Here is an 18,686-nt window from a genome sequence, read left to right on the forward strand (position 1 = left end):
CAAATAATTCCAAAATGAGGGTTGACAAAACTAACCCACCTTCCTCTGTTGATGATCTTGACAACTTTGAACAAGAATTGAGGAAAACAATTAATAAGCATATAAAAAAGTTCATTTTAACTCAGATCAAGGATCCACAATGATTGAATTGGAGTTCAATTTTCACTCTTCTAGCAATACAATTTTATCAGAGAGTTATTCTAGCAAGTCGCAGAGGAGCTCGAGCATTTACCAAGGAGACAGATTAGTTACAATTAAGAATACACTCGATGCTAAGCCATGTTTATCTTCTTTTAAGGTTTGTTCCAATTTGAGAAAATTTCATGATGAAACAATTGGGCGCCCCCAAGCCAAGTTTATAAAGAACTCACCCATCGTGAGGCAAAGCACAGACACGGCAAGCAAACTGCAGTTATGATCACAAAAATCTATCTTATTTACCCTTCAAAGTTTGAAATGCTCATTGCACCACGTCAAAATTACCTCATTTGGCTTCAGCAGGAGCACGTACGTAAACCAGATATGTCCAGACTGTTTATATTATAGAAGAACCAACACTCAGCCAGTTTGAATCCACGGCACCTAGATTCTAAAATTCCTTGAATAATAGAGACTCGCAGATTTCAAACGTTTCGGATTAGTTCATCGGTATTGGTATAGATATTGTTATAACAATGGCAAAAGCAAAACAGCAATTACAAGTTTCTCAAGGTTTCCAAACCCGAATCGTGCCATCAACAGAGGCAGTTATCATACAGCTGTCCTTTGGGTGATAGCTTACACTAGTTACCTGCCAAAGATTAACAATGCACTCTTCATTTAAGGGCATGGCAGTATATTTCAAACAATAATAGAAACTGAGTCAGCCATACATCATATTTTACTTCAATTGCGCAAAACATCAATATTGATCGTTCTTTCTTTCTTGGAAACTTATTAAACATGTAGCTTCAACTGTGCATCTAAAATGATGTATAAGGTGGCTACTTGTTAACTTAAATACTGTCTGCTAGAGATACAACCAACTGAGAGCAAGACGAATCAAACTGAGTAAAGAAAAGATTCACGGGATAGCAAAACTTGCAGATGAATCCTGAACAGAAATTGTCCATTTCTGAAGTATAAAAAGAGATGTCTGTTAGTTTATATCTTCACAACTAGATTTTATCAATTATGTAATTGTTGTTAGTGATTCACCCCAATTATGGATACAAATGAATGGATGTATACTATGCTACACCATTTCAAAAGCTAGGTAACTAATAGTAACTCAGATCTCACCATAACTCAATGAGTCATTTCAAAGATGCATCTCAAAGTTTCTTCTTCAGAAACTTCACTAGAAAATGAAAACATCACTAACAACTAAGCTATTCTATATATTTTCCTCCACAAAATTTATGGAAATCAAGTAGGTTTGGAATTTCAGACAATGCAAACTAGAAGGCAACTGATAAATAAGAACTCCATTATATCCAGAAGCTGATCAAGATCAACCCTGGTTTGTTGTGGGGGAAAGGGGGGGGGGGGGGGGTTGGAAAGCAAAGTCCATAACTTCTAAAGAACAGAAAGTTTGCTCGAGTTGCTACAGAGAATAGTACAACTGCATTCAAGTGCCCTACAGAGGTCAAAATGGTTAATCAGGGTTGTTTGGAGAGTTAAATTTTAAGAATAAACAAATTGAATTGTCACAACAATGATACTATAAACTAAAAATACACTTCCATAAAATCACCTTGTTGACATTGATAAACCTTCTAGTGAGGAAAACAGAGAATTCCCTCATGGAAAATATAGCCACTGGATTCTTAAAAATAAATTCAAAAGAAAATATACAAGAAATTAATAATTGAGTCTTTTAACAATTACTTGAATCAGTTACAGAGAGCCTTACAACAACCCCCCACCCCAAACAACACACACACACACACACACACACGCACAATTTATCAAGGGTCTTTTGACAATACACCATGTCTTTCTCTATTTTATCAAACAAAAATAATTTTGATTGCAAGCATCCCCCATCACTAACCTAATATTAATATTGGTCTTTATTGTACATAAGCTAAACCATGCCAATTAATTATATCTCATTTATCTCTAAAAAGCACTAGTCACATGGTCACACCAATTTTTTTTTTTTGGTTCCTAACCCTATCACCTACATTTTACCCATATCCATCATAGCCTCCTCATCTCAACTGCTTTAAAGGATGGCTGTTCCAATAGTTGTCCTGTTAAATTTTCATTTGAATCTCATATGTTCGATTAAAAAAAAAAATCTGATAAATCCTCTAGTACATACATCCTACCTTAATTATATGAGTCACATGAAGACCAATTTTTCAATCCATACGTAAAATGAACCAATTGTACCCTAACTACTCACTTTTATGTGTTTCTTGGCCTTTTGATACTAACCCCTCCTTCCTGTTCTGGTTTTTACTAAAATTGCATTTCATGAATCTAATTTTAAATCCATTGGAACTAAATCCTCTTCATTTTAATTATATACTCCATAGGTTGTAATTTAGTATTTATCCTTTCTTTTGTTTGATCCACTAAACTAACATTTTACCATAACATACACATGAGGGTAGAGACGGAAACGGCTATAGAGAGGTACATGGAGGGTATGGATTCGGGGAAATTAATAATGAGGGTAAGTCTGTTCTAGATTTTGCAATGGCATATGAGCTCATCATAACCAATACTAGGTTCAAAAAATGGGATGAACATTTAATCACATATAAAAATGTCACATTAAGCACTCAAATAGATTACTTCCTCATGAGATAGGAGGACCGAGTATGTTGTAGGGATTGTAAGGTGATACCAGGAGAGTGTTTGACTACTCAACATAGACTTTTAATACTTGACGTCTAAGTAAGAAATTGGAAGAGAAAAAATCATATAAAAGAAAATCCAAGAATCAGGTGGTGGGATTTAAAAAGGGAGAAACAACTAATCTTCAAAGAAAAATTAAGGGGTAGAAGAGAATGGAATGGAGAAGGACAAACAAACCAAATGTGGAGAGAAATGGCTAATGCCCTAAGAAGCATAGCAAAAGTAGTGCTTGGAGAGACAAATGGTAGAGCTCCTAACCTTAAGGAGTCTTGGTGGTGGAATGAAGAAGTACAATTGAAAATTAAAAATAAGAAAAATTACTATAAGGTTGTATATTAGTGCAACAATGAAGAAAATCAAAAAAATTACAAAGAATCAAAAAAGGCAGCAAAAAAAGCTGTTAGTGAAGCAAGGTCAAAAGCATACGAGAATCTATATAAACGACTTGATACAAAAGATGGAGAAAATGATATATATAAATTAACTAAAGCAAGAGAACGAAAAACAAGGGATTTAAATCAAGTGAAATGCACAAAAGATGAAAATCAAAATGTATTAGTGAATGAGGGAGCGATTAAGGAGAGATGGAAGGAGTATTTCACAAAATTATTCAATGATGATGGCGACACAAGAGTTAGGTTGGGACATCTTAGTAACTCCGAAGGGAACGTGAGCTATATATTTTATCGACGCATAAGTCCCAAATGAAATAAGACAAGCATTAAAAAAGATGAAAAATCATAAGGCGGTGGGACCAGATAATATACCAATAGAAGCATGGAAATGCATGGGAGAAGAGGGCATCTCCTAACTAACGCAATTCTTAAATAAAAAAAGATGCCAAATGAGTGGAGGAAGAGTACTTTGGTCCCTATATATAAGAACAAAGGAGATGTTCAAAACTATGAAAATTACAGAGGAATTAAGTTAATGAGCCATACCATGAAACTTTGGGAGAGAGTAATAGAGCAGAGGCTCAAAAAAGAAACAGAGATCTCGGAAAATCAGTTTGGTTTTATGTCTGGTAGGTCAACAATGGAAGCTATATACCTACTAAGACGTTTAATGGAAAGGTATCGAGAGCATCAGAAAGAACTACATATGGTGTTTATAGATCTAGAAAAAGCCTATGATAGGGTTCCTAGAGAAGTATTATGGAGGGTTTTAGAGAAAAAAGGAGTCCGAATAGTCTATATACAAGTCCTTAAGGACATGTATCATGGTGCAGAGACAAGGGTCAAAACATGCGGAGGGGATACTGAACCGTTTAAAATTACAATAGGATTGCATCAAGGTTCTGCACTAAGTCCATACTTATTTGCTTTAGTAATGGATGAACTCACTAAAGATATTCAAACATATGTGCTATGGTGTATGCTATTTGCAGACGACATAGTGTTAGTGGATGAAACAAAAGAAGGAGTGAACACTGAGCTTGAGTTATGGAGAAACAATTTAGAATCTAAGGGATTTAAATTAAGTAGAAAGAAAACAGAATATATGGAATGTAAATTTAGTAAGAATGCAAGAGTGAATGATGTTATAATAAAATTGGAAGACCAAATCTTACAAAAAAAAATATCATTTTCGATATTTGGGATCAGTGATTCAAAAAGATGGAGAAATTCACGAGGATGTCACATATAGAATTAAGGCAGGTTGGCTAAAATGGAGAAATGCATCGGGGGTGTTATGTGATGGTAAAATCCCATTAAAACTGAAAGAAAAATTATATAGGACAGCTATAAGATCAGTTTTGTTGTATAGCTCAGAATGTTGGGCAGTCAAATACCAGCATGAGCAAAAGACGAGCGTAGCGGAGATGAGGATGTTAAGATGGATGTGCAGCCATACAAGAAAAGATAAAATTAGAAATGAAGTTATTCGTAATAAGGTAGGAGTAATGCTAATAGAGGAGAAGATGAGAGAGACTAGACTAAGATGGTTTGGTCATGTGAAAATGAGACCAAGAGACGCTCTTATGAGGAGAGTTAATGAAATGGAACAATTAGTCAAAAAAAGAGGTAGAGGCAGACCTAAGAAGACTTTGGGAGAAATATTAAAGTTTGATATTAAGTGTATGGACCTCAATAAAGATATAACAAAAGACAAAAATACATGGAAGTCTAGAATTCATGTAGCTGACCCGACATAGTGGGATAAAGGCTGGATATGTTGTTGTATACACATGATACCACCTATGCAGTTTGGATAAATTCATTCATAACTACTATACAAAAAGGAAAGCACTGTCATTGGAATAAAAACCTACAACAAAAGGAAAATACTAGTCTCTTTGTTAAAGGCGCGCCTAGGCGTAAGACGCCAGTTTAGCGCCTCACCTGGGCTGAGGCGAGGCGATTTCAATGAGGTGCACGCCTTGAACGGTGAGGCGCTGAGACGAGAGGCGCGCCTCATGAAACCTAGATTTTAATTAAAACCTAGGTAGCCCAATTCCTCCACTCTTCTCAGTTCCAACATATATACATTACAACATATTTACATTTCTTTAGTTTAAGTAAATGTCCATATTTTCTTTTATTTATATTTACCTTCCATTTATTTTAATACATAAATATAAATAAGAAAGTATCCCCATTTGGATTCAATAAAAATATCTAAAAAATCAAAATACATAATAATAAGAAAATAGAATTTTGGTTTTAGTACAAACTCAGAATTTAACGATTTTACCACCCCAAAATACATATCTACTATTTCTTGAAAAATTCATTAAAAATCATTTTAATAACAATGAATATTAGCTATCAAAATACAGGGAGATAGTTTTTCAAAATGAAAACATTTTCTTATATGTCTCCTTATAATGCGTTAATCTTTTAGACTTAGAAAAATAACATTTTTCAAAATGAAAACATTTTCTTGATTGAAGGGGATGATGAAGATATTGACCTTGATGTTGATGATCTTCTTGGTGATGATTGATTAAAACTTCTTTATTGATTGTGGACTTATAGTGTTTATATGTTTGTTTAGAACTTTGCATGATGATTGGTACTTGTTTGAGTTTGAGACTTTAAGTTTGAACTTTGATAATGTTTCTAGTTTAGAATTTGCATGATGAATGAATCAACTTTGATGATGTTAGTTTAGAATTTGAAGATAATGAATCATTAATGATATGCATGTGTTATTATTGATAATTTGATAGTTTTTTATGATTTTACAAGATTTTGAGTTTTTTTTCTAAAAGGCGCGCCTCGCCTCGTGCCTCAGGCTCCAGGACCCTTTGTGCCTCACGCCTCAAGCTCCAGAACCCTTTGCGCCTCACACATTTTAGAACTATTCTCCTACTTTTATCCCCACTATGGTTGTGACATTGTCAGAAAAATAGAGAGATAAATGCAAAAAGCAATTTCCATATTACATTCAAAAATCTAAAAACTGACAAATACTTGAAGACAGTGGCTTACAACATTTGTGAAATTATTTTCTATATGAGACATGCAAATACACACACACACACATAGATATGTATATATTTTAGAAGTAGATTCTCAAATTATATTGATAATGTTGAGCAAACTTGCATTAGTTGAAGGATCAAGGGACCCCTAATTATTTATTTTGATCATTAACAGAACATATGAAGCCTAACTAAAGTTTTCTAATATTAAATTGGGTAAAATACAGTAACCACCCCTAAGGTTTGACATAATTACAAGGACCTCCCCTCTAATTTGAAAAATTACAAGAACCTTTCATGATATTTAAAACTTTATTAACCAATATCACTGTCGTTAAGCAAAAACAGTTAATTCTTTTAATATGCCAAAAATGATCTCCCCTCTCTCCATGATGAAGGTAGTGGCGATAGTGATGCTTAGCTTAGTTGTTGATATTCTCAAGAGAAAATAGAGAGTGGAGATTAGGAAAGAGGGAGATTGGGAGGTCGGAAAGGCAGTAGCCACGATGGTGGTCATTGGCGGCCTAGGGTACAGCGAGACAGATCCAGTTATTAGAGGGCCTCCATGGCCGAATGATGGCATGTGGCATCATCCATGGTAGGGAGGAGAAGTGAATGCTAGGGTTTTGCCAAGGAGAAGTTGCAATGATGACTGTGAAAGGGAGAGATTGGGGATTGAGAAGAGGAAAAGCAAAGGTGGTGGAGACAATGTCGGTTGAAGCCATTGGTGCTTGAAAACATAGAAGATAAGAGAAAGAGAATGGGGCAGAAGATGGAACGAGATAGAGAGGCAATGGCAATGGTTGAACCCTTCATTTTCCTTTATTTGTATGTTGTGAATTGAACCATCGTCGATAATCTCTCTCTCTCTCTCTCTTAAGTCTTTTACTTAACACCTTCGAGATTTGCATGCAGCAGTTAGGCGTAAACTTGCAACGAGCAATCTTAATTATAAGCTTGTTGCTAATGTGCATCGTGGGGCTAAAGACTTTTATGTGGGAGACTGTCATGGTTCAAATCCACCCCAAACGTTATCCTAAACATTTTTTTAAGAAATTACATGCTCAAGCCATTGGCCATACCCTATTATTCAAAAGCTTGGTCCTAAAGCATATTTATTAGATTTGCCTAATCATATGGGTATTAGTCATGTCTTTAATGTGGAAGATTTGGCACGTTACCAAGGCACCTTTGAGCCATTTGTTTTGCACCATGGTCCTTCCACAGGTTCTCTAGTTCCCTATACTCCTCTTCCCTCTTCGCCGAAGGAGGAGATTGAAGGAATTTTGGATGATGAGATCGTCACTTCTTCACATGATGATTTTTGTCACTGTTTGGTTCAGTGGTGAGGACGACTTGCATCGGATGTAACTTGGATTTGTGCTTTAATGCAGGACCTTCTCAAGGGAGATTTGGGCGGGTGTATTGTAGGTGTAGAAGTAGATTTTAAGAAGTGTTTATATTTGTGTTTATGTTTGGGAAGCTTTGAAAGAGTTGCTAGCTACTTAGCAAAGAAGAAGCAAAAAGTTTGTTGGGTCATAAATAAGCCCTCATAAAAACAAACAGTAGGTGGATCAAAGGGCATTAAAAGCTCAGACATTGAAGAAAAGCAAGTCAAGTCATATCAAGCATAAAGAAGCAAGTAGCACTGTTGAGAACAATAAAAATTCCATCCCCAAAGATTATTCTAACAGATTTGGTAAAGTTTTATTCCATCCCCAAGTAGCACTGTTGAGAACAATAAAAATTCCATCCCCAAAGATTATTCTAACAGATTTGGTAAAGTTTTATTCCATTTCATTTGTGCTCTTGTTTATTGTGCTCCAAAGCTTTATCCTTTATTTGTTCAGAGTATGCAGACAAATTTGCAATCACTTGGTATTAAAACTCTTCATGTTGTTTATGGCTACCTAGAGGTTGACCAAATCCAGGGTATATGAACCAAGATTTTGAGGTGAAATTAAAGTCAAAAACCTCAGTGGATTTCGTAGTGGAACACAAGACAGGTTTGCTTTATAGAGTGTGCAGTTGGCAATGAACCACTAGACATTGTCTTGTCTCATTGTTATATGTTGATTGCTTGATTTAAATATTTCTACTTTAAATACCCACAGCAAATCAAAAGGATTAAAATAATTAATTTTTTATTAAAAATTTTATTAACTCATTTCACCCCTCTCAAGGCAAACAGATAATGCACCATAGAGAACAGTATGATTCTGCAATATTTAAGACCATTTAAATACAATAATAAGTTTTGTTTCTGACATTATGCAGAAGGAGGTATGGTTCCTTGATTTTCAAATCATCTAAGAGGCTTATCCTTTATTTTTATGGAACATGCAAATGTATTCTGGGACCCAAAATCCAATAATAGAAAGAATCACTAGATGCAAAAGCCATATCAGAAACCAAGAAAAAGAAGCCAATTTAAGAAACACTGCACTGATAAAAGATAAACATACCACTGAGGAATGAGCACGGAAACTGGATACCACAGATGCATCTACAAGATCCCAGAAGAAAATATATCCATCTTCAGATCCGCTAGTTACATGGGCGTCGCTGTTTGTAAGGCAGCAGTCCATCTTGTAAGACTGATGGAGAAGCAGAAAGGGAAGAATTACAAAGGTCATATATAGTTAAAAATTAGATAAAGAACTTGAGAAAATATGTTGAATTAAAGTAATATAATTGGAAAAATAAAAGTATAAAAAATTGATTTAGAACTTGCAGCAGACATTAGCCAACTGTTCAAAATTGTAAAAGATTCAATCACCAGAGTTTTGAACTAGGGTCCTGTACTGACCTTGCAAGAATGACCTTTATACTCTTGCAGTAGTTCACCGGTAGACCTGTAATACAAAAGAGAACCAATCAATAGGTGGGGAATTTAAAATATTTATAAAAGAAAAACTGAGAAGACAAATTACCTATCCTGAAGACGTAGAGTGGAATCTAGGCAACTGGCTAATACGCAGTTACCATCATTTGAAAGAGAGACACAATTGACTGGCTGCCCTAAGTCATCAGATATTTCTCTAACGCAAAACATTGAAAACATAGTCAGATCCTAGAGATGTCGTGACAGCTAGTGAAAGCACATTTAATCAACCGCTTTTAAATATTGGGTCAAAGTAAGCAGTTTCATGATTTTGTTCCTTCAGTGTACGTACCTACCAATTCGAATGTCAAATGTTCGAACAGTTCCATCAACACTTCCAGCAATAATTTCACTTTTTGTCAAACAAACAGACATCACACTATCTAAAAATGTGTCAATTATCTGCATATCAACCAAATTTAGTCAAAATAGTCAGCATAATAATCAAATGTCTCTCTTGATGATCTGCATGAGAAAGAGACAGAGTAACCTGAATTGGCTCAGTGCTGTGTGATCGGCAGTCCCAAGCACGCACTGACTGGTCATACCCTGCTGATACTACAACAGATGCATATTCATTGAACTTTACAGCATTCACCTGGACAAGAAGGAGATTGCCCGGGGGGGGGGGGGGGGGGATTTAAAGCTATTAAAAGTGTGAATCATAATGCATCACTCACAGGCCACAAAACAAAAAAAATTCAAAAATGTTTTAAGTAATGCAAGCTGACATATTCCGTTCTCCCAACTGCTAAAACTTCTGATTTTTTAATTAGAACTTTCAAAATCACAAAACAATTTCTTTATTTCAAAGAAAGACAACTAGAAGTGTAGCTTCAAACTGTGCCAATTAAATTAAGAAAATCATAATTCAGAATAAAAATATTTTAAAGTCCATTCTGGCCTTAAATTAAGCATAGATATAAAGTTGTATCATGTTTGGCAGGTACACTTCCAAATAGTTTCAAGTTAACACTGACTTGCTCCATTATCCTTTATGACAGGGTTTAGTGCAAATTTTTATTTTTTATTTTTTGGTTTTTTAAAGATAACTATTGTGAGAATCATCAAAATGGTTGGAAGAGAATGGAGTTTCAAGAGGGATGTTAGTTGCTGAAAATGGACTATTTTAATATAGAAGGGAAAAGTGGTGATAGAAACCTTTTTTTCATTTGAATTTGTAGAAGAAAATGAATTTTCACAAACCTCACTGTCATGACCCCGAAATTTACGGATCACACGACCAGTTGCTACATCCCAATAAAAGATTTGTCGATCACCACCACAAGAGCATAGTTTGGAGTTATCCCTACAATAGAGTAACATCTCATTTAGAAATGCCCACATATGTATATTGCATGTAAAATCAATAGGACCCTTGAACAAAAGCTAAAAGATGTATCAGAATTCATTTCCACTTGAAAATGGACATAGGAGACTTGCGAAAGGCCACGGCTCGGTCAGAGTTCCTAAATTCCAGCCACTTGCCATTGTTCAGATATGGTATCAGTCATCACCGAGGATGGAAAATCAACCAATAAAAGTGAATACCTACCCATTCTGTCTACATGCCAAGACTAAGGGAACCCTAATGCCCACTTCTCAGCATTGAGACAACTTAGGATTGGGGTGGGCCTGAGGCAATGAGGCAAAACCCTACTTGGTTCATGTTGGGAACAGGAATAGGACATTGCTCCCTGATTCTGTCAAAATTATATAACAACTTAATTTTATTCCTAAAAAATGAGGATGTTATGTGAATGTGCAGCCATAAAAAGAAAGACAATTAAAATTGATGTTATCCATGAAAACAGTGTGAGATGTGATTAAAATAGCTTGGTCATATAAGAAGAAGACCAATAGATGCTCGTTCAAGGAGAGTGGCTGGAATGGAAGAAATAGGTAAGAAATTAGGATGAGGAAGACCAAGAAAAACTTGGTGGGAAACTCTTAGCCATGAAAATGGGTTACAATGACCTTTTACATAAGATATGGTAATGGTTATAAATAGAGAGAATTGGGGAGCTAGAATCCATGTAACTGACAACATCTAATGGGAATACAGCTTGGTGTTTTGTTCTTGTTTATTCCTAAAAAAAACACATAAAAGAATATATAGACTATGGCAGTTAGAATTCTTGTAATAATTCCAAGTGACCTCTCATTTGTCATCTGCTCTCAGCATAAGGATATCATGGCTAGCATTAACTAGCATGGAAGACTGCTGGACTAATGGTCTATAAAGCACGGACACAAACATGGGGATACAAGACACATGACATGGCATTTTTCTAAATGTATAACATGAAACAGTCAGATACATTAATTAATAAAATAAATTTTTATATTTCTAATGACATAATAAATGATCAAAACTATATTCCGAACTCATAAATATGCATTTAAAATTCATAACTCAAAATTCCAAATGAATAACTCTAATCTAATTAGCAAACAACTCAAAAGTTCTTACTCATTTCAAATTCAAATACCAAAAGGTCCGGTCCAAAAATAAGTATTTAAGATTCAAAATATAATAAAGAACAGTAGGAAATAAATCAATCCAAACTGAAGACAATACAAGTGTGTCAAAATCCAGTTGATGTTCAAAGACAAAGAGGATACAAGCATGTAAGAGTATGAAATCTAAAGAGTCGTGTGAGGGAAACGTGGAAAAACTGAAGAGTCAGGCAACTGCCAAGTCAGAAAAATGAAGTGTCATTAAAAAAAAAAAATTGCTTTAATGTCTTCAAAGTGTCTGATTAGGAGCGTGTAGGAGCATCCGACACATTGGCAACACCGATTTGGAAGCCTCTAGGAAGTGTCCATGCTTCTTAGATGTAGGTTTATGTGCTTTAAATGAAACAAACAGAAATAAACATATGTATATATACCAATTCTTGTGAACAAATGCATTTATCTGATTCTCTTCCAAGAGAACTCTAGTTATCTGTGAACACTTGTTTCAAATAGAGAAAGAAATTCATGTGCTGTTGTTGTAAACGGAACCTTTTGCTTTTAATTCCTTGATACGTCTAAAGAGCATTACATGTCCTCTTATAGAGATGAGGATTTTACAACATAGAAAAGAGTACAAAAAATAAAGGAAAGAACTAATCATGTACAATTAGGAAATCTCCTAAACTAGAATAGGAAAGAATTGACTATATACAATTAGGAAACTTCCTAAATGGGAATAGGAAATCTCCAAAAAGGAGAATTGTCGTGATGCGGTCACCAATCAAGACCCGGCCCAAAGCCGACCCGACCATGCCGGAAAAAATATTTTAATATCTCTTAAGTTTTTAAAATTCTACTTGATTTAGGATTTTATTTCATGTTTCTACTTGATTTAGGATTCTACTTCATGTTTGATTAGGATTTATTTCTATTAGGATTCTAGTTGGATTTTGTTTTCCAAATATTAGATGGATTTGGATTAGCCAAATACTATAAATATGCCTAGGATCTAGAGTTTGTAATCAAGTTTTAATCAATCAAATTTGAGCAACCTTGTTGGATGAGATCAATTTATGTTAGAAGTATAAGTAGAGAAGGACTCTAGAAGCTGATAATATCTGCTGGAAACTAAGATTATCTTTAGATTATTTAAATTTATGTTTGTTAGTAGTAGATAATTGTTATAATCTTTTGTATTTTACATCTTCTTTATCTCTTAAGTTTTAGGAGATAGTCATCTCTATTTTTTAGGAGTACCAAATCCTTTCCTACTTTCTAGGAAAGTGATATAGCAGCAGTTTGTATATATATTTTCTGCTACTCTGAGATTTAATTCAAGCAAGCTATTGGATTATTTTTCAAAGTCTTGTTTCATGGTATCAGAGCACTGTTCGATCAAGGAAGAACGGCAGTGACTTCTCTCGATTTCATTCATGGCCGACGCCACTCTCAACCCAACCCTAACCGAAGCCTCAGCCACTTCATCTCTAAATGCTTCTCTTCCATCTCCGTCTCCCTCACACCTCACTGCAACACCTATTGATAACCATCCCCTACAAATTACTTAACACAAACTTAATGGGAGTAATTTTAGGGAATGGTCTCAATCGGTGATGTTAGTGATAAAAGGCAAAGGAAAATTCGGATATTTAACCGGATCCATCCCTGCTCTGCCTGCTACAGCAGCCAACTATGGCCTTTGGGAGGCTGAAAATTCTACCATCATGGCTTGGTTAATCAACTCCATGGAGCCAAAAATAGGGAGAACATACCTGTTTTACAAAACGGCCAAGGAAGTTTGGGAATCAGCCCAAGAGATGTATTCAGATTTGGAAGATTTCTCTCAATGTTTTGAAGTCCGATCAGCCATCAGGAACACTAAACAAGGTATGAACAGTGTGACCGAGTACTTTAATGTTTTGGTTGGATTATGGCATGAGATGGATATGTTCTATGCAATAACTTGGGAGTCTCCAACTGATAGCACACAATATAATAAGATGGTAGAAAGAGAGCGAATTTTTGACTTCCTCTATGGTCTTAACCCTGATTTGGATGAAGTTCGGGGTAGGATTTTGGGTACAAAGCCTCTTCTATCACTCAAGGAAGTTTTTTCAGAAATAAGAAGGGAAGAAAGCAGGAGAAAAGTAATGCTTCAAAACCCATCAGATTCAGTCTTACCTCACCAGCATTCAGCTCTTGCCTCTATTAAACAGGGGGATGTTTTTGCAAAGAGCCAAGCAAGGGACAAGTTATGGTGTGACCATTGCAAGCGGCCCAACCATACTAAGGAAAATTGCTGGAAAATCCATGGAAAACCAGCAAATTGGAAGCAATGGCCGAGGAAAGATAATCCCAAAGCAGCAGCCTATAATGTCGAGGCTCCAACAGAAAATAAGTCCAATCTGAATCTATCAGAAGAGCAAGTTCAAGCCTTGTATAGGCTTCTAAACCAAGGTACAGATCAGTCCATCCAAACAAATCCTCAGCCCTCTGCTTCTCTAGCACTGCAAGGTAATTTCCAGCCCTACTCCTTGGTTTCTAAATGTCTTTCTAAGAATATATGGGTGATTGACACGGGAGCATCAGACCATATGACAAATTCAGCATGGTCTTTGACTGATTATACCTTATGTGACTCATCTCTCAATATATCTATGGCTGATGGAACCACTTCACCAGTTTTGGGTATGGGGACTGCATATATTTCTAATCTAAAGCTGAATTTTGTATTACATGTTCCTGGACTGCAACATAATTTATTATCAGTGAGCCGGATCACTAAAGATATGAATTGCACTATAATGTTCTACCCTTCTTATTGTGTTTTTCAGGATCGAGTCTCGGGGAAGATGATTGGCAATGCTAAAGTAATGGATGACCTTTATTATCTTGCAGTAGATCCTTGTTTCCCTTCTAGTTTTTCCTCTAATAAAGCTGTTCTAAGTGTAAAAACCAATGCCAATGTCCTGTTATGACATAAACGTTTAGGACATCCTAGCTTTCCTTACCTTAAATCTTTATATCCTGATATGTTTGATAATAAAGAGCAATTTCTTTCATGTGAACAGTGTACTCTTGCTAAGCAACATAGATCTCATCATCCTACTCAAATGTATAACCCTTCTACTCCATTTCAATTAATTCATAGTGATATTTGGGGACCCTCTAAATGCCCTAATATCACTGGTTCTAGATGGTTTATTACATTTATTGATGATCATTATAGGACTTGTTGGGTGTACTTGATGAAGGAAAAATCTGAAGCTGGTAATATATTCAAACGATTCCACAAATTAATTTTGAATATGTTCCAAACTTCCATCAAAATAATTCGCACTGATAATGGCCAAGAATATTTTTCAAATGATCTCTCTCATTACTTGGCCGAGCATGGTATTTTTCACCAAAGTTCTTGTCCATATACACCCCAACAAAATGGAGTGGCTGAACGAAAAAATCGACACCTCCTAGAAGTGGCTAGAGCTATGATGATCACTATGAATGTGCCTCATTCTTATTGGGGAGAAGCAGTTCTCACTGCTGCCTACCTAATTAACCGTCTTCCATCCAAAACCTTGCAATTCCAAACTCCTCTCAGCATTCTATGTACTATGTATCCAACCATCTCTACCATCTTGTTTATTGCTCCTAAGGTTTTTGGTTGCATCGTCTATGTTTACAACAATGCCCCTTCTCGAACCAAGTTGGATCCTAAAGCCACCAAGTGCATTTTTGTTGGATATTCCCCCTCTCAAAAGGGTTACAATGCTATTGTCCTACCAGTCACAAATTTCTGGTTTCCACCAATGTGACATTCTATGAAGATCTTCCCTATTATTCCCTCACAGGCCACCAAAACAATTCCAACAAGTCCATTTCTCCCTTATTTTCCTTTGATCCAAATCTACCAGTATGTTCTCAAGGGGGAGAATTCTTAGTCCCTCATGACAACATACTGTTTGGTGCTGGAAATTCTGAAGGTGCTGGAAATTCTAAAAATTCTGAACCTGGCACCAAAGATCCTGCAAATTCTGAGTCCTCTCATCATTCTGAGCAGGAAAAACCTAGTCCTACAGCAACCAAAAATCCTCCTCTATTTGTCTACTCAAGAAAATCTAAAGGTCATACAGAACTGAAGCAAAACCAGCCATATTCAGAGACCGATCCTTCAGCAAAAAAGGGTAGCAATGAGGGGACAGCTGCACTAGAAAATGACAGCAGAATTAAAGAAAAAGATGGCTTAGATTGGGCTGTTCCAATAGCATTGAAAAAAGGGGTAAGATCATGTGTTAAGTACCCAATATCTAATCATCTAACCTATGTGAAATTGGCTCCACAGTTCAGAGGGTATTTGGCTCAGATTGACAGCATTAATATTCCCAAAAATATTCAGGCTGCTATGGAAGATCCTAAGTGGAGAATAGCTGTAATGGAAGAAATGAATGCATTAGTGGGAAATCAGACATGGGAGATAGTTCCATTGCCTCCTAACAAGAAAGTGGTTGGATGTAGGTGGGTATTTACAGTCAAATACAGGGCTGATGGGAGCATTGAGCGATACAAAGCTAGGTTGGTTGCACAAGGTTTTACCCAAACCTTTGGAATCGACTATGAGGAGACATTTGCCCCGGTTGCCAAACTAAATTCCATTCGAGTACTATTATCTATTGCTGTGAATTTTGATTGGCCTCTCTTTCAATTCGACATTAAGAATGCTTTTCTTAATGGTGATTTGGAGGAAGAGATTTATATGAAAGTTCCCCCCGATTTTGAGAAAACGGTTGGAAGTGGTAGTGTGTGCAAGCTAAAAAAGTCACTCTATGGTCTAAAATAGTCACCAAGGGCTTGGTTTCACAAATTCAGCATGAGCCTCAAGCAGCTAGGGTATAAACAAGGCCAATCCGAGCATACTTTGTTCATTAAACTCAACAAAAATGGAAAAAGGGCTGTATTGATTGTTTATGTTGATGATATTATTGTAACAGGTGATGATTTGCAAGAAATTGAAAATCTAAAGCAGCAATTGAAGGCTAAGTTTGAAGTTAAAGACCTAGGAACTATGAGATATTTCCTAGGCATGGAAGTAGCTCGAAGCAAAGAGGGTTTGTTCATCTCACAACGGAAGTATACCTTGGATTCGCTTAAAGATACCGGAATGACAGCTTGCAAACTAGCTGGAACACCCTTGGAAAAGGGCTGGAAACTCGAAGAAAAAGGTGATGATGCTCCCGTGAACAAAGAAAAGTATCAAAGGTTGATAGGGAGGTTGATTTACTTGTCATTAACTAGGCCAGATATAGCCTATTCAGTGAGTGTAATCAGCCAATATATGCATTCACCCACAGAAAGACACATGAGAGCAGTTCAACATGTTCTAAGATACCTAAAGGGAATTCCTGGAAAAGGAATAATGTTCAAGAAAACTGAAAATAGGAGCATTGAAGGCTATGTAGATGCAGACTGGGCTGGTTCTAGAGAAGATAGTCGTTCAACTTCAGGGTATTGCACTAAGGTATTTGGGAATATTGTTACATGGAGAAGCAAGAAGCAATCAGTTGTGGCTCGCAGCAGTGCTGAAGCCGAGTTTCGAGCAATTGCTCATGGGATATGTGAAGTAATCTGGCTAGAAAGGCTCATGAAGGACTTGAAGATTCCCTTATCTCAACCAACAAAAATATTTAGTGATAGCAAATCAGCTATCAGCATTGTTAAAAATCCAGTGCAACGTGTGAGGATTGATAGACATTTTATAAAAAGAGAAATTGAGGAAGGAGGAATAATCTTAACCTATATACCATCTAATGATCAAGTGGCTGATGTTTTAACAAAGACGGTTGCAAGACCAGTTTTTGAGGCTCTAATTAGCAAGCTGGGAATGACTTCCATCTATTCTCCAGCTTGAGGGGGAGTGTTGGATGAGATCAATTTATGTTAGAAGTATAAGTGGAGAAGGACTCTAGAAGCTGATAATATCTGCTGGAAACCAAGATTATTTTTAGATTATTTAAATTTATGTTTGTTAGTAGTAGATAATTGTTATAATCTTTTGTATTTTACATCTTCTTTATCTCCTAAGTTTTAGGAGATAGTCATCTCTATTTTTTAGGAGTACCAAATCCTTTCCTACTTTCTAGGAAAGTGATATAGCAGCAGTTTGTATATATATTTTCTGCTACTCTGAGATTTAATTCAAGCAAGCTATTGGATTATTTTTCAAAGTCTTGTTTCAAACCTATTTGGGTTTTCTTAGCAAAACAGTCTTGTTTTTGCGTTTTTTTGAAAGCCAAGCTTCGGCCATTGAAGTTTGCTCTTTTAAGGGTTTATTTTGGTGTGTTTTTTCACACATGCGCTACACACTGCGTCAGGTGGTATCAGAGCAGTTAATCAATCAATCAGATGGCCAATCTTGAAGGTAACGGTAGCAACCAGCCTCGTAACGGTGATCAGGGGTTGTCCACAGTTTGGAGAGCAATCGAAGAACAGCGGGAAGTAACTCGTACTATCCAGCAGCGATTGGGGCAACATAGCAACCAATTAGGCACCTTACTACGAGTTGATGATGACAGGAACCTGAATAATGGGGTGAATCAAGCTGAAGCGAGAAGACCACCCATTAATCATGTCCTTGTTAATCCTAGAAGACCAGTGATTGAAGATAGCGATGAAGAGGATGATTTTGGTTGAGCAATAGCTAACCCTGGTGGTAGAGGGGTTAGGAGGAATGCACATCAGCACAACCACTGGGGCAATGATGAGTATAAACTAAAAGTTGATATTCTTACCTTTAGTGGAGATCTTGATATTGACGGATTCTTGGATTGGATCACTGAGGTTGACTGTTTTTTCAAATACATGGAGATCCCACTTGAATGACAAGTAAAGTTAGTGGCTTACAGGTTGAAAGGAGGTGCATCTATTTGGTGGGAGCGATTAAGAGAAACGAGATTGAGGGAAGACCGACTGCCAGTTCAGACATGGAGACGAATGAAGCAGTTGTTAAGAGGTAGGTTTTTGCCCCCTAACTATGAACAATATATGTTTGAAGCTTATCAAAGATGTGCA

The 18,686-nt window shown here is 36.3% G+C and overlaps 1 protein-coding gene across 1 annotated transcript in view; it reads right to left on the reverse strand.

The window, feature by feature from the left end:
- Window positions 1-508: 508 nt before the first annotated feature.
- LOC127803550 (uncharacterized) overlaps window positions 509-18,686 on the reverse strand; it is a 43,362-nt gene continuing 25,184 nt past the window's right edge. Inside the window, exons 2-8 of the mRNA XM_052339849.1 lie at window positions 10,368-10,470; window positions 9,652-9,759; window positions 9,454-9,563; window positions 9,211-9,318; window positions 9,087-9,132; window positions 8,743-8,874; window positions 509-790 (exon numbers count right to left, since the gene is read on the reverse strand). Of these exons, the coding sequence (XP_052195809.1) occupies window positions 707-790; window positions 8,743-8,874; window positions 9,087-9,132; window positions 9,211-9,318; window positions 9,454-9,563; window positions 9,652-9,759; window positions 10,368-10,470 (691 nt within the window). The 3' untranslated portion in view covers window positions 509-706. The remainder of the gene's footprint in view (window positions 791-8,742; window positions 8,875-9,086; window positions 9,133-9,210; window positions 9,319-9,453; window positions 9,564-9,651; window positions 9,760-10,367; window positions 10,471-18,686) is intronic.

The sequence above is a fragment of the Diospyros lotus genome, chromosome 6, assembly GCF_014633365.1.
Source record: "Diospyros lotus cultivar Yz01 chromosome 6, ASM1463336v1, whole genome shotgun sequence".
Lineage (NCBI taxonomy): Eukaryota > Viridiplantae > Streptophyta > Magnoliopsida > Ericales > Ebenaceae > Diospyros > Diospyros lotus.